Genomic DNA, 16,829 nt, shown 5'->3' with positions numbered 1-16,829 from the left:
AGAGTTTAAGAGGAAAGGTGACCTTCACAAATGACTAACAAAACTCAAGTGTTAAGCTCAGCTACTGGAGATTATTAAAATGTTCTTTTCTTTCCTCATCTCCACTCAAAGGCAGAAATGAAGTAAAACACAGAGACACTATCTGTTCTAGGATCTCCAGAACTCTGGACGGACTGTACAGCAAGGCAGCTTGCTGGAAAAATTTAAATGGAGAAGAGGGGGAGAAAAGGTGACTCAGCACTTTGTGTTCAACATTAACGCTGCCCAAGTGATTTATTCCGCTGCTACTACTGCATGGCAGAGAGATTATTACAGAGGGAGATGTAAACACTTCTGTATTTAAATATTTTTCATGCATCCTATGCTCCATGGATTTTAGCACATGTAGGTATTTCAGTTAACCACACTATTCCTATGCCATGAAAAGCAGAAATACCAGAATAGCCACAACCATTACAAAAGAGCCCATTATGCTTCATAAAAATGATATAAAAGCGCCTTCAATAATTTTATATCATCCTACCCAGGTCGTTCCCTATATCTTTAGAATTTAAAAGACAAGTTCACAGATTTTCTCTATCTAGTCAGGGAAATGTAGAATTAATAATATTTTTTTATTATGACCTACAAGATGACCAGCAACAGTGATGACTTTTCTTATTACTTTTTTGAGCACTCTGCCACAGAGGAAAACAGATGCACAAGCGACTGAAGGTACGTACAAAGCAATTAGAAGATATGCACTTCTACATAATTGATTACATTTTGCACGCCTACGCCCCTAGTGCAAGATTATTTTTACCTTCTTCCTCCTTTGGCACAGTTGAATGGCAATTTTATATTACCTGGAAACACCACAAACCTCAGAAGAGCTTCATCAGGTATAACGTGTGTCCCCCCAAATAATCTGCTCATCAAACCACGGAGCCACGTGGAACCCTACCTGTCCTGTCCTGGAGTCTGTCACTTCTTTGTACAGGCTGATGTCCAAGTAGTAGCCCGACTCATTGGTCAAGAAGAGACGGATGGGAATCGCCTTCCCAGTCGGTGTCAAGCGAATGTTGATCTTCAGCTCGGCTTGGAGGACGCGGAGTTTCCACAGGCGACTCCCGTAGCGCATCACCATGCTCCGGACGGATTCTTCGATCTTAAAACACACGAGAAGAATTTCCCTCACCTTTCTGGACACATCCACGGCTTTGTCACCCCTCCATCCCGCTGCTGTAAGGTCCTGCTCAAAGGGGCACCCCGGTGTGGAGGGGGAACACGATAGAAGAGGAGATGGAAGCACCAAACAGCAGCATGTGCCCAGTGCTCTTACGGGACCTCGGTGGCCCGTCCGTTCTCATCCTAACGAGCCCGGGGCAGGGACCAAACTCAACCTGGGGACTACCGAGGCAGAGGGACAGCGCGGGATTCACATCCCTCCTTCCTCCTGCCACATCACACCCCAGCAAGGCACAGCGTGCCCGCTGCTTCCCCTTCGCCCACCTTGCTTCCTGCTGGCACAGCGCACAGCTAAGAGCGACAAAATGCAGGGAAGTGCAATCCTTGACAAACAGTTCTGTAGCACTTGTACGCACAATAATCATGTTTCACCGCACATGCGGTACAGTGCTTTAAATCAACAAAGCAATTACTACTTGGAGCTTGGCCTTCTGGTGTTCTATTAAACTTCATAATATGCTACTGTTGGCAAAGAGCGCATATTAAAAGAAGGCAATTTATAGGTGGTTTTTAACATTCTTTCAAAAAATAAAAAGTCTCTTTTCCACAGCAGCTCGGGGACAAGTCACGGCACACAGTTGAGGGCAGCTGAACTTCCAGGGGCTGGATATCCCAGCGTCTCCGGAACTTCCTGGGAACTTAAGATTTGGAATGTGCTGAGAGAGGATTTCTTCAAAAGCGATTTAAGCCACCAATTTTTAATCATGATTTAAAAGTCAGCAAGCAAGAGATACTTATTTTGATAACCAATTCATCTTTTTAAACTTCCAGTTATTCTCATAAGGAAAGGTCAGCTCTCATCTTTCGGTAACCATGAACAGAATGTTGATTTCCAACTAAATGCAGCCTTTACAGTTTATTTGGGACTTTCTTTGTGGTGGTTCTGCTAACCAGAAACGTGCTTTATGCCTAAACACTTTCATTTATGCATCTACAAAGCTTAATGTTCATTTATTTATAATGTTGATCTCAGTGGTTTTGTATCAGAGAATGAAAATGAGGCACTGCTTTTGTAGCTGAATTTACAAATTCTTTTCAAGTTCATGATTTATCTCATGTTTTATTTGGAGAGAGTCTGGACTTTTGTAACGAACTGAAGAGCATTTTAAGATATTTCCTTATTAAAACTGTTTCTCTCAAACACACAATGAAAAAATAAGTTTAGTTTCAAATACAAATCATATTTTTAATACACTGTTCCTTAGGGTACGCAGAGGAAGTGAGCCGCATTGCCTGAAGGACAGCGTTACTCCACTAAAACGAGAGCCCTGCTAGTTCCGAGACCTTACGTTTAATATTTATTCATAGATTGGAAGAAAAACCAAAGCTTTCTTCCTTCCTCACTGTCAAAACAGGTTCCTAACGCGAAACAAACTGCTTGCCTTAACTAGCTAAAATAAAAAGCATTCTCTCTGCGTTTGAAGAGAAGCTGGTTTAGCAGCTCAACAAGCAATCTTCAGATAGAGACGCCTGTTCGCTATGTGACTCCACTTTCTTTACCGAAAAGCAAAACTCCAGCATTTGTAGAGTAACTAAACTGACCCTGATGTTACCCCTTCTAACACTGGTCCCCAGTTTCTTGTGCTCTCTGTTATAAAAAGGCTAGTGGAGGCTGCATGTCATTCACCAAATGGTATTAAAACGTACTCAATCGATAGGTGCCCTTACATAGCATAAAGAGGCAACAAGACTATTTAATTCTGGTGAGTCAAGCCCAAGAAAAACAAACAGTTCAGATCTAGGGAAGAGATCATACCTTAGATGGGTCCATGATGACAGTAGGCACGAAATTTAAGAAGATGTGATTGCAGTCAGTGCGCACATTGGTATTATTAAATGCCACCTCCAACTCATCCATGGCTTCCAAAAGCAATCGCTCTCCCTCATTTTGCAGATACTCAAAGGAGGCTTCCTGCCAGATATTGTCAACAAATAATTTACTTTCTACGCAAAAATCACAACCCGAGAATACAGCGCTTGAAAAGCTGCGGAAGGACTGACTGAGAAAGTAGGTTACATTAGTTTCAGGAGGATGTGCAACTCCGAAACAGATCCATCACAACCACGGAGCCCATACTCCCAACTGCCTGGATTCGCATGCCCGGCTGACTTGTGCCCTCCTTCTGGCCACCATAAATCCAAAACTAGACAGAGCAAACCATTACTGCAGTAGTGCAGGAGAAACACAGAGCAACAACCGTTGCCTCAAAGTGCAAGGATTTCTGACTGCCCACTTGGGCCACAGAAAAACCCCCTTGACACATAGGAATGCAGGGTCTTCGAAGACGTGCTTCTGCAGAGGCAACACTAAGCAAAGAGGGGGCACACATCCACGGTACTCTACACAGGTAATACGTTTGCATGCAGGTTCCTAGAATGACTTACACCGTTTCATACACTGTCTTGGAAAGGGACCTTGCATGGGTGACAAAACTCACCTTGGTAACCAGATCCGAGTGCCTTATAATAGCCCTCACAAAGAACCTGTAGTCGGTCACTTCTGTTCCCACTTCAACTTTAGCTGCTCCCAGGTAGAGATGCATTTTGTGATTGGCACACGGAATGGCAGTGAGATCAAAGTTCCGCATTCGGTTCAACTCCAGCTGAAAAGCCAGAGCTGGCTCCAGATGACGGTAAATCCTGTCTTCCTCAAACTGGAGGCACCCAGCATCACAGAGGTAGAAAAGAGTGTAAGAGAAGAGGGTGGGTTAAGAAGCTGAAACCCTGAGGATGGGAAGAACTAGACAACATCCCTTATGAAACTTCATATTTAATTAAAACCCAAAAAATTCAAATTAATCCAACCCAGAATTTTCTATTTCATGGCAAGTCATTAGCACTAAAAGCTGCATTGAAATTGCTGAAATACTGAGAGTAGAAGACAAATTGCAAGACAGCAAGTTCTCAAGCTCACCCCCCACCCCTCTTTTTCCCAGAAGCCAGAAAGTTTGGTATGGAATCACTGTACGGCTTCCAACGCTCCCTTGTTATGCTGCGGCTAAAATCTGCATAAACAGAAGCTTCAGGTCAGGCTTCCAAATGCATGAATTTTTATCCCCAGATATCAGAGGCTCATCGTTGTTACTGACATCAATGTGTGCGGATGACTGGCTTATCCAGGGAGGAGAAAATACCGCACTAGGCAGTGAAGTTGGGCTGAAGCTCCCACCCTCTCACACTGGCAAGGAACAGCCACATGAAAGAAGGATAAAGGCAACACTTAAAGAAAAGCATTAAGTTTTATATCATCTTACCTTATCCCGGGCGCGGAACGTGAAGAACTTTGGAAATTCCCTCTGTTTGAAAATAAAAACAACAACGTTAGCCCTCCAGAAGCCATTTGACCTACCCAGAGAGTGCTCGCAGGCCAGACCCGGGGTAGCACCACAGCAGAGAAGATGACAAAGTTGTCACAAGCCACTCTTTTCAACATCACAAAGGGTGGTGGAAAATCAAGTTACCCTCAAGAAGGCAGCAGAGGTAGTTTAAACCTGTCTTGCTGCTACTGCAACAGAGGCTACTTGATTGGCTTTTAATTATTATTGTCAATTATTAACAGACAATAACATGGGACTGCCCAGATAGTGGTGGGCAACCTGACAGTTCTATTATGATCATGATTACTGTGGAAATGTTTGGGAGCCATACAATGATACTAACGCTCCATTATGTACGCAGACGCACACAAAACAACGATCGATATTCTATAGCTCTCTTCATACAATTACTGCTAGAAATACTCTCTTCCCAAGGAAAACTACGGATTGTAATCAAATAGCTTCATCCTCACGTATTCAATCTACAAAAATCCCCCAAGTTATTGGTTGATTAGGTTTCTTTGTTATTCTACTGCACAGATATAATCCTAGCAAATCATAGAATCATAGAATGGTTTGGGTTGGAAGGGACCCCCAGAGGTCATCTAGTCCAACCCCCCCGCAGGAGCAGGGACACCGCTAACTAGATCAGGTTGCTCACAGCCCCGTCCAACCTGGCCTGGAATGCTTCCAGGGATGGGGCCTCCACCACCTCTCTGGGCAACCTGTTCCAGTGTTTCACCACCCTCATTGTAAAGAACTTCTTCCTTATATCTAGTCTAAACCTACCCTGGTTTAGTTTAAAACCATTACCCCTTGTCCTGTCACAGCTGGCCCTACTAAAAAGATTTTCCCCCTCTTTCCTATAGGCCCCCTTTAGGTACTGAAAGGCCGCAATCAGGTCTCCCCGCAGCCTTCTCTTCTCCAGGCTGAACAAGGTAAGGGCTTTACATTTTTGTGGCATACTGTACACGGCTTAGAAGAGAGAAAGACCAGACCGCATCCTTCTACCCATCCCTCCACTTTCACCCGAGCAAAGCCATCCATTTCTGTGGAATTACGCATTTAATGGGTGGAGGAACTTTTGTGAATGCGTTGCACCAACATGAGAATACCAGCCACTTATGCTAGAGGTGACCTGAGAGAGCACACACAACCTGCCAGAACTGTCTTACTAAGAAAAAAAGAATCTGACCTGGAGTCACTGAATTTCGGAATCACATTTCACTATCAGTGAAACACTTGCAACCCTGGCTTGGTTCAGTGCAACAACCAGTGCCTGGTGATGGAGGGTAAGGCTCCACTGAGCAACATAGCTTTTAAGGTTAGAAGTAATATTCTGGCTAGTCATCTGCCTTACCTCCTATAAAAAACAGCCCCCAGAACTTCACCTGATGACTCTCAGTTGAGCAAAAGCGTGTTGTCCAGACTAGCCAGTGGTACAAGCAATCCTGCCTGAAAATTCAGGCCATGGGCACATTAGGTGAGCCTACAAGCACCAACTGTACTCTAAGAAAACAACCACTTCCATGTTTCCTCACTTCTCTTCCCAATCCCTCCTACCTGTCCTCTGCACGCTGCCAATTTCTCCTACCATCATCCATGCTCATTCTATCACTAATGTAATTGCGTTCAAGGCATTTGACTAGTGTTGTGGGCAAATATAATAATTAGATGTGCACACACACAAAAATTCTCAGTGCTCTGGTACCAAAATCCAAAAGAGTGCTCCATTTCCTAGGCAGAAGAATTATACCCCTGCTGTGTTCTAATCAACCAACCATCATCAAGACAATCAAAATAATTTGCCTAAATTAGCCAATCAAGACACCCTGCAAATCGCAGAATGTGAAAAGCTACAACAGAAATCATCATAGTTGATTATTATACTAATAATCACGTTAAAAACCTAATGAGATGAGGAAATTGGAAGCTTGCTGGAGCAACTCTCTATTACCTCAACATGCTGGGAACTAATTATATAGACTGTAATTAAAACAAAAACAAACCCAAGCCCAGGCCCTGGCTAAGTTAATAGTTGGTCCAGTAATAAACGGAATAGAATAGGAGAGAGTAATAAAGACTGACACCCCCAAAAGGTCCCAGAGGTACTCTGCAAACTTTGCAAACAGACGACGTACCACGCTGCCTCGTCTGGCTTAGGAACCAGGAGCATCCTCACAGCCCATCGCTCTACATGGCAGCTCAGGGAAGACGTTTTGCCATGACTCCTTTTATTCTTCGCCTCCCTTCTGACACACGCTACAGTGCTTATTCATAGACTCTTATTTTTCATTCCCCAAATATCAATTCAGTTCTGTAAAACTTCCTTTTTTTTTTTTTTTTTTTAAAAAATCTAAAGCCAGAACTTCCTTGCTTAAGGTCCCAACACCTCTCCAAAGAGCCCAGGTCCCTACATAAGCCGTGGATTGATACGTATCTGTACCTCCACCGTGGGCAGCGATTCCACGTTTGTTCAAATATTATTTTTGCTGATTTGTAAACTAGTTTTCCTTTTGTAAAGCTTGCTAAACCAGGTGTGTTGAGCATAGGATGAATTTCTTGCACTCCTAATAACTCCCAGAGTTGTAAAGTAGATACACAAGGGATAAAAATCTAGTTTATGCCTTACATTGCCACCTTGAAAACAGGGCTAAAGCAGCCCTCACTGGTGCCTAAGCCCTGGGGAAAGGAGTAATTCTTAGCAGTAAGAGCATCAAACATTTTCCACATCACTAAGCCATTATGGGAAATTTAGCAAGTGACTTCAATTACTCCTCTAAATTATTTTAAAATCAGTAAGAAGCCTGAAGAGATCACCACACTACATAAGAAATACAAAAATGTAACCGTATAATTACATTTTAGAATACAAAACAGTACAGAAACAAACAAGATCGTTATTAATGTGGCAGTCATGAGTTCAGCGAGGTAACAGGAGCGACTTTAGCATGTGAAAGGCCCCGGCGAATGCAGAAGGCCCACTCCTGTATTTGAAGGTAGATGTTTGCTTAAATACTTCACTCAACTCCGACACCAACGTTGGCATGAAATGCCTGACTAAGAACCAAAGAAGAAGCCTAGAGTCACTTACGTGTCTCCTGGCCTCAGGTCAAGAATAACCACTGTGTTCTACGCCCTTTTTACTTACATGAAATCTCTGATCCACCTCATAGTTGACCTGTTTCCTGAAGTCCTTACAAACGAAACAGACAAACACGGGAAGACAAGGGGAAAAAAAAAAAAAAGCAGAAGAAAGCTAGCAATTAGGATGAAAATCAAAAATTAATTAATTCAAGAATACAAGAGGTGCCAAGATTGTTTACAATTGTAAATTAATTTTCTTAAGCGAATTCATCAAAACCATCTCAAATTTTAGAGAACAAAAACAGCGAAGAGAGAACTAAATATAGTTAATACAGCATTTAATTTGGGGAAAAAAGCCTCAAATGTCAATGCTATGATGGGCTGGAAACCAAAGAGTTCTGAGCAGCACAAGAGATATCAAAATACCTTTTGGGCCACAAGGAAAGTCAGCCTCCGAATCCCATGTTCAATCAGGACTGATTTCTGTAAAAAGGCAAGGATGGAATCAGGTGACCGGATTAACAGAAAAAAGAACACATCAAAAACATGTCAAAGTCTTCTGTGGACTGAAAAAGCTCCACAGATCCTCCTGCATCTGTGCTGCAAGTTCCTAGTCCACTTCAGCCTACTCGTAGCTCAGATTTCTCATCTGATGTTCGTCTCGTAGCACACATAAGCAAATCCATTAAATCTGAAGAGGGAAGTAATCAAATCACAAGAACGCAGTATTCCAGCTGAGCCTGGCTAACAAGTAAAGCCGAAGAGTCACATACAAGTCTTGCAGGAAATATTCTTGTTCATTTGCCACAGCAAGTTGGTCTTTTTTTTGCAAAGATTCCTTTTTGAGGCATAGACATGGTAAGGCCATGGAAAATGATGGAAAGTGAGTCCTAAAGGAACCAACCCAAGGAAGCACGTAGCGCGAACTGGATTGTGGCACAGCGAACGCACAGACAACCCAGACCAAAGGACAGACTTGTCAATACTGCAAAGGTGATAAATGATAGGTGTTACTTAGTTTTTTTCCAAATAGATGAGAGAGTACCCATTCTGGTTGCTTCTCTATCAAAATTCCACTAAGCCACATTTCAAATGAGTGCTGCCATCAGTATTTGCCACACCACTGATCTTTTGAAGTGTTAAGATCTCATCATTCTGTTCCTCTTTCTAAAACTTTTTCCTTTCTCCTCCTTTTTCCAATTTAAAAGCAAAGAAAGGGGAGAAGAAAAAAAAAAAAAAAAAAAAAAAAAAAAAGAAACAAGAACTCAGCTAGACCAGGAACAAAACAACCCCTTTCGGCACAGACTGAAATGTTTTACTAAGGTTAAGCCCTTTGAAAATGAGCATCAGCAACTATATTCATGGCAAGAGAAAGAAAATAACTTTAATAATGCCATGATTTAAAAAGCAAAAATTGTTATGGCTTTTAAAATTCCACAAGTGGCAGACAATAACAGCATAGCAACAGGATTCTGATTACATCGTAATAATGTGGGTCTCACAGCAAGTCCACAGCTATTACAGAGCAATTAGCCATCAGCACCTGGAGAAACTCCATTTACACTGACTGCCTCAATCTCCTCCACAAGTCATTTACAAGTATATGATCCTAATTTCTATTAAAAAAACCACACACAACATGCTGGGACTAGAAGATTATTTGGACAATTTGGATCAACCTATTTGATAGTTTAATGTGTTTTGGAATTTTTTTTTTTCTTTCTTTCCTTTTATCCCCACCCATAAAACGCCTGGAGCATTATCAAGCAAATGAAAAGCAGAACTAGTTTTAATTTTTATATTTGATTATTTGCCTTGCTTAAAGAGACAGGAAGCTGCCGAAGTCGCGTGGATACCAGCCCCGTTTTGGAACCCCTCATTCCTGCAGAATGTTTTACCACCTCCCGCACTGGGAAGTGAAGTTAGAAACTACTCGCTCAGTCCTCCTGTAGTCGTTGCGGGTACCGCAGGTGCAGCAGGGTCCTGGCGCACGGTGGGCTATTCCCATCCATAAGCCAGTGGAGGAGTTCTTCACACCAACCAGAAAAGCAAGTGCAGGCAGACACCAGGGGGCAAAGTGGACACGAGGAGGCAATCCCCAGCCCATGTTGTTAGTCCTGTGGTCAGCTGTGAGACATTTGGTACTCTAAAGCGGGTCCCATGCTTATGAAGGAGCAACAGAACACATCAATTCCCACTTGCGCCAGAAATATCAGACTAGGTGGATGTTCCAGCATGCCAACAAGGAGAAGAAAATTTTAAGTGCATTAAGATTATTGCGATACAGAAAATATAGGCCCATCTTAATGTCACTTCCCATGCTTCTGTTACTCGTATAACAACTTTACCACCAGGGAGAGGGGTACAGCAGATTTTTTCAGAGCATCTGGAGATAGATACTGAAGATTGACCCGATGTGTTAAAAACCTTAAAGGTCTTTTACCCTATCAAAGGGAAGAAGTCCTAAACTGATGGATTAGAATGCACTGCAAAGAGAAACAATGACCTGGAGACTTCAGAAAGGTGCAGCTACATCCAGTCAAAGAAGCGGTAAGGTTTTAGATGGGATAAATCAAGGATGTAACCATTTCATTTATTTGTTTTGAAAGCAAACAAACAAAAAAACGGAGGAACATACTGACTTTTCCCAAAGCAGACAGAACTGTCCTGTACAACCACACAGTTCCAGAGAGAGAATCAAGGCAACTTACCTTGCTTTGCGTGAACTCCCGGAACATGGCTGCCAGCCCATCATCATCAACGTCGCTGTCTGTTTTAATAGCAACATTAAGAATGTGAATGGGCTCCTCACGGGCAGCCTGCAATTCAAAGAAAATATTCCCCATAAATAAATAGTTAACAACTTAACACCTGTGAGTTCTCTAAAGAGGCTCCCTAAATACAACTCCAAAATACACACGCCCTAGGGAAAAATGACCTCAGCAGAGCAAGCTGTAAACTAAGGGAAACTATTAGGGAAATCCTTGACCAAGCAGCCTAGCAAATTTGCAATTTCGTAGAAGTAAGAGTTAATGTCCACAAACAGGAGCTTCATTTGAAGAATCCAATTCTGACGGTCACATCTGACTTGGCTAACTCAAGTGTGCTTCATTTGGATGCAGACAGAACGCAGGGTCAGGTTCTCTCTTTACGAGATGCAGTACGGGCAGGACATTAGAGGACTTCAGTATCAAGAAAGGAAATGAAATTAAGCAAATGCAAAGTGTAGGAGCAAAACAATCTGTGTTTTCGTATGCACAACAAAATGAAATAATGTGGAAGCATCAATTACATTAGAGCTCTGAGAAATGACAAATTTAGCATTTAAGAGCCTGTGGTTAACTGTGAAAAACTGAGTATGAGCAGGAAATTATCCTTGGTGAGGTGAGGGGGAGGTAAAGAGAGAGATCTGAGGACATTAAGGTTGACGGTAATATTCTGGAACAAGGCTACAGTACTTAGACACATCAAGATCAATGGATCCATTTAAAACCAAGCCCTATTCTGGACACAGACTGTATTCCAGCAGAGCTTCCTGCTGTTGCGGGGGAGCAGGACAGAGCAGAGGAGCAGCTACCCATGCCCCTAAGGGAAACTGGTCTTCTCTCGCTAAGTATTATCATCCATCTGCTTCCTCTGCACCTATTCTCCACACCAGTGCAAAAATGGAGGGGTTCCTCTCATCTTATCCTCCTAAAAATAGTTCTAAGAGGTAGAACAGGGGTAAGAATCAGAATGTAATGTGACTAGGAAGGGACTAAGACAGAAAATAAGGCAAGTCAGACTTAAGGTAAAGGCAGCTGAATATGCAGTTCAACACCCCGAGGCACAGAGAAGGGCTGGAAACTTAATCGTGGGTCTAAACTCTCATTACACCACTGTGGATCCAGTAATTCTGCTGATGTTAGAGGCTACAAACTAAATTTACATGGAGAGTAAGAGACTTAGCCATAGTTTTAGAACAGAGCCAGAAAATGGCCACCTACTTTGAATCACCTGCTGTGGAACAAGCAAACAAATCACATACATAAATACATAAAGCTCTTAACTCCTGCTTCCAGCACTCTAACTAGTGAAAAGTACCTAGCCTGCAGTCACCGCGGCATTCTGCACGCCTTCTGTTTCCAACCTGAGAGCAATCTCAAGAGAAAAAAACTACTGTACCTTGTCTTCATCGTACAAGGAAGCATGGCCAGCTTCAGGGAAGGTTGGGCTCTGGGGAGGAGAGTCACAGAAGCAACCCATCACTTCATCAAAGATTCTGAAATACACCAGAGAAGCGTTAGTCATCAGCACACAGCTGCTAGCCCACTGAAAGCAAACAGCACTAAAATCCACAAATCGTGTTGCTAAGGAGGGGAGGGAGAGAAAACGACTCCTTCCCTTTGCAGGACTGAAACTCAAAAGATGAGGAGGCAATACCTCCTCCACCCCTCAAACCAAAGCAGAGCCTGGATCTTCTAAGATCTGTCAGAGGTCTTACGGTTGCAGGCCCTCACGACTGCTATGGGCTCTGCTGGGGTTTTTTTTGCCTACCCCTAGGAATGTTGAAAGCATAAAGAAGACATCCTCCTACACATATAGGCGTGAACAAGAGCATTAGGAGAAACCAGCACATTTGCAAACGATCTCCAATCAGCAGAAATTCAAGATGCTGATCCTTCTGGCTGCAAACTGCTCTTACAGCAGTCTGAAACTTGCAGTTATCTCAAGGAGAAAGACAAGGGGATCCAAAAAAAACTTCCATCTGAGACTCCAGACACCTAGCAAACAAGCTCAGGACCAGTTTCAACCTGGCTCTAGACAAGGCAAAGATTTTGCCCAGTTCCTTTGGGGCCCCCCTAGGAAGCTGGCAATGCAAACAACCGTCACCCTTCCCCACGTACCTGACAAAATCTTCAAACGTGCGGAAGGAGACCATTCCACCCATCCGCTGGCACGGCGGTGTGAATGAATTGTCTAGCAGTACATCACTCACGCTAGCTACATGGACCATCCCGTAGTGATTGAGGTTGGAAGAGAAGGACATTCTAAATGGCAATTCAATAAGATCACAGTTAGTAGGGACAAGGGAGAGAAGAATATCCCTGGAAAAAGATTTGTGCATGTGCGTATGCTTTGACCACTTGAAGCGTGGCTGTTTATCCAGTTTGCATGGTTTGTTAAGATTCTTCAGCACGCCAGACCTGCTGTGCTGTCTTCTCCAAAGTCCCTGAGATGCTGGCAGGCCTCTGGTGCCATTAATGCCCTTACCTGGACATTGTCCCAACATACAGGAACAGTTAAAAGTTTAGGAAATAATGTTATAACCCTTTAAAACAAGTAATTTCGTAAGGAGTTTCTTGAGATGACAGGTGAATTATGACTATGCGAAGCTGAACATATTTTTCCTCCTGTACGGATGTTTTGCTTTACAGGTGGAATACTGAGATAAACAACAATAATTCTAAGCTCTGACGCTTTAAAGTTTTAGTAATTTTTTACAAATTAAGTCGAAGTGTACCAAGCTATATTATCTTACTGCTTCCACAGTTTTTCTGGTCATACTATAATTTACGCTCCTCAAATGCAGTGTGGTACAGTGACCTCTCTAAAATCCTATACTGGAAACGGGGCTTTCTATAGTCTTATGCTAGTGTTCCTACCCTAAATCAAGTCCTATTACAGTGCCTTCCACTTTAACTGCTGACCAAATTAATGCGCTCCTCCATCTAATTTAGTCCATATTTTAAAAACACTGCAACTCCCCCATCTCATTTATTTTGCTCCGTTTTGATTGCTAAAAGGTGGCAGCTGCTGAAGACGAGCAGTTGGCCACAGAACACATCTGTCTTGGGGAGCAGGGAAGGCAGAGCTCAGACACTGACTGCTGGCGTGCTCACGCCTGGTGTCTGCCGTTCAAGCGCCCAGATCCACGCACGTCACTCATACAGGACCAACTCCTCATGTAAGCGAGGAGGGCTGGCACAGATTTACACAAGCTCAGAGGAAGGCACCGAGTAAGAGACTGCTATTTAAAGCAGGAGCACCGTTCGCTAAAGGTCAGCGTTCCTTCCTGGCAGAGGGCGAGATCCTGAATATATTAAAGTATCACCGAGCTCTCATACAGTTCAACTGCTATGGCAGCACACACCAGCTGTGAAATAGTTTGTGTTATTTTGGGGTTTGGACTATTATTATTGGGTTTATGGTTTTTTAAAGACCCACAACATTACGGTCAAGACTAGCAGAGGAAGTTTCTCACGCAGCGAGCAAAAAGCATACAACTAACTAGACATCCTCTCCCTAGCTACTGGAGTTGGGGTTTGCCTTCTCCGCAAGAATTATTTCTCATTTCTGAACTGGGCTACAGAGTCATCTTAATTCACCGGGGGGCCTACTCCAAAAGCTCCCTGCAACATGGCGAGACCTTCAAGCTTGCTCTGAAGAGACAGAAGTGCCGAGCTGGCACACGGCAGCGCTCTGCGACGCAGGAACAGCACGCTCCTGCTTGCTTCGCTCTCCCCAGGGCTTAAGACAACATTAATGAAGTTAAGTTTCTGTCCTCCCCAACTGGTGCCACAACAGGAGGCAGAAGGCAATGGGGGGAAAAAAAATAAAAATAAAAAAAAAAAATAAAAAAAAAAAAGAGGGTGCTGATTCAGCACAGCACATGCTTGACTTACAACTCGCAAAGATGCTCAACTGCCGTGCTGGATCAGACGCCCGGGGCACAGGAGGCAAAGCAGGGGCCCAGCCGCGCTGGCCGCGGCACTGCTGCCAGCCCCGCAGAGTCGGGACCCAGCTGTGGATGGCTGACACTGCTACTTACCGGCTTTACTGAGATTTCTTTCTTCCCACGTACAGAAAACCTTTGTGATACAGTCCTAAGCATACTGCTAACAAGTCTAAAGTATCATCAGTTTGATTAATAGCTCTCCAGGTTTAAAGTCACTCCATGTTTCCGTAATTTATCTCTGATTAAGAGGCATGAGACTTTCAAGCCCATTTTTACCATTTTTCCCTAAATAGGCTTGTAAGCAGTAATAAATAATAGGTATTCAGGTTTTGAAAGAGAAAAATCTTTCAGGACATGCCTTGGTGTAAATTTCTTACAACTAATACAAAAAAATACCACAGAACAGTAAGTAAACAAAAAGACAGCAGACATTTTTCATGTGTTATTTAAAACAAGAAATACTTTTCAACTGAGACACGGGAGGAAGAATTAGCGTCCAAAACACAACAAAACATGCTGTCAGCTGTTTGAGATGTAGCTTCATCTATGGCGTGAGGGAGGTGAAACAGCCTCGACAAATTCTAAGCTCGTTGCAAGGAACCAGGGTAGCAACAGGTACGCTACGGGCTGGGGGTGACCGCCTGTTTCACTGTGACACCCTACCAGAGGGTCAACGGCTGGGAATCCAGCTCCAAAAAAAAGAGACCCTAGAAACGGCGTTCTGCTGTGTACCATACTGCAGATGAGCCAAGTCACCTGGTCAATTTGTATTTTAGAAGATTGCTGCATGCAAAGCTTTTTTTTAAAGGGTAAAGAAAAGCTGAAAACATGTTTTAGACAAAGGGAGAGGAAAAGGGAAGGAAAAAGAAGAGTTATGTTTGAGAGCTTCCCAAGTAAAGATAAGGGCACTAAAACAAAACATGTTAAAACATTAAGTATTAGGCTACTTCTTTCTAGTCTGGCTTTTCAAATTTTAAAAGATGACGAGTACCATACCTGTTTAGCGTGGGGATGTTCCCTCTGTAATCAAACAACCACAGTTAGTTACAGATTGGTTAGTGAAAGCCATAATACAGAACTATCATCAAGCTGATACACAGACCAGCAACAAGTTTACAATTTACTAAACCAAAATTTGTCAACCAGCAGGTATCAGGCAGAATTCAATGTCATTGACCCTGAGAAGGCACCCACCACCTGACTTCGCTTGCCACGGCTGCCTCGGGAACGAGCACAGACCATGCACGTAACATGCAGATCATACTCCCCGGGGAAACACGCTGGATTTGCAAGGTCCCCTGCGTGTCTACAGCATCCTTTACCGCACCCGCTCCCAGCCCTTGGCACACACCAAGCCAGCCTCGCAAGCGAGCCCGGGGCGGGGAGTTTGCGCTCCCTGACAGAAGGGCAAACAGCACAGATTCAAACAGCGACCCTAGCGCAGACGAAGACTGCGGCAGGTTCAGGAAAAGAAGCTGAATCCTCCTTGCCAAACCTCTACGCTAAGCAGCAGCCCCTGGCCCCCACAACAAGGCGGTCATAAAGCAAACACATACATAAACACCACGTAATGCTTTGCATTTTCAGCATTCGAGGCCTTGAATACCAAAAAGAACAAGCAGAACTTAAGGCTAATTGTAGGAAAAATTTACAGTTCCTTTCATAAGGTCAGCCCCAACTTTTCACATTTTTGCATGCAGCCGGGGGCTCAGTGAGGCACATAAGAGAAAGGCGGCGAGGGGCACATTTTCATCCCAGGGTAAGAACATGACAGCCAAGCCCAGCCTAGCTACATTCAGGAAAGCATGAGGTGGCACATTGCTCCATGCGAGACGTAGAAATTGCTGTGATCTGACATTCAAAATAGTAAAGATTAAATTGGAAAGAAAAAAAAAATATATATATATATATACATGCACACAGGAGGCTTGTGCAAAGAGGTCAGCAAACGTGAAAAGGTTGAAAGCAAAGCTTCAGGGAGCATGTAACTGGACATTCACCCTCCCCGTCCCTGCAGAAACCTGTAGGAGATCAAACCCCAGACTTTCTTAACATCCTCGACCATAGGCAAGACCCCGAGTTACCGGGCGTGAAGTCTCGGTACTTAGTGACCAGTGTATTTCCATGATCCCACTGCTAAACACACTGACTGCACCAGTCCTGTTCTCAAACTGGTTTTGTCACAGCAGAGCCACATGCACTGCAAAGCTGTATGTTTGGTACCGCTAGAGGCAACGAAAAGTTCCCACACGGGAGAAAGCACAAAATGGCCTACAGACTTATCTGTTCAGTGGTAAATACAAAAATATTTCATTCCATTTAGAGGCAGCAGGGAGAGACACTGTGCTCTAAAGCCTGTGGTTAGGACCGAAAGGGCCTCAGAGGGTTGAGAATTTTTTCTTTTTTTCAGCTTGACAAATGGTGGGAAAGCTACATCTGACCTACTTCAGTTGGAAAAAATAGTCTGAAGAGGACTGGCC

The 16,829-nt window shown here is 43.5% G+C and overlaps 1 protein-coding gene across 1 annotated transcript in view; it reads right to left on the bottom strand.

The window, feature by feature from the left end:
- Positions 1-16,829, bottom strand: part of ACACA (acetyl-CoA carboxylase alpha) — a 136,575-nt gene that overhangs the window by 68,316 nt on the left and 51,430 nt on the right. The window contains exons 29-38 of the mRNA XM_009638321.2: positions 15,346-15,369; positions 12,518-12,661; positions 11,796-11,892; positions 10,343-10,450; positions 8,058-8,114; positions 7,696-7,740; positions 4,482-4,523; positions 3,666-3,881; positions 2,984-3,139; positions 944-1,147 (exon numbers count right to left, since the gene is read on the bottom strand). Coding sequence (XP_009636616.1) covers positions 944-1,147; positions 2,984-3,139; positions 3,666-3,881; positions 4,482-4,523; positions 7,696-7,740; positions 8,058-8,114; positions 10,343-10,450; positions 11,796-11,892; positions 12,518-12,661; positions 15,346-15,369 — 1,093 coding nt within the window. The remainder of the gene's footprint in view (positions 1-943; positions 1,148-2,983; positions 3,140-3,665; positions 3,882-4,481; positions 4,524-7,695; positions 7,741-8,057; positions 8,115-10,342; positions 10,451-11,795; positions 11,893-12,517; positions 12,662-15,345; positions 15,370-16,829) is intronic.

This window comes from Egretta garzetta, unplaced genomic scaffold (assembly GCF_000687185.1).
Source record: "Egretta garzetta isolate BGI_Z169 unplaced genomic scaffold, ASM68718v1 scaffold890, whole genome shotgun sequence".
In the NCBI taxonomy this organism is placed as follows: domain Eukaryota; kingdom Metazoa; phylum Chordata; class Aves; order Pelecaniformes; family Ardeidae; genus Egretta; species Egretta garzetta.
Note: the sequence above shows the minus strand (reverse complement) of the source record. Positions and strands in the feature narration are given on the sequence as shown.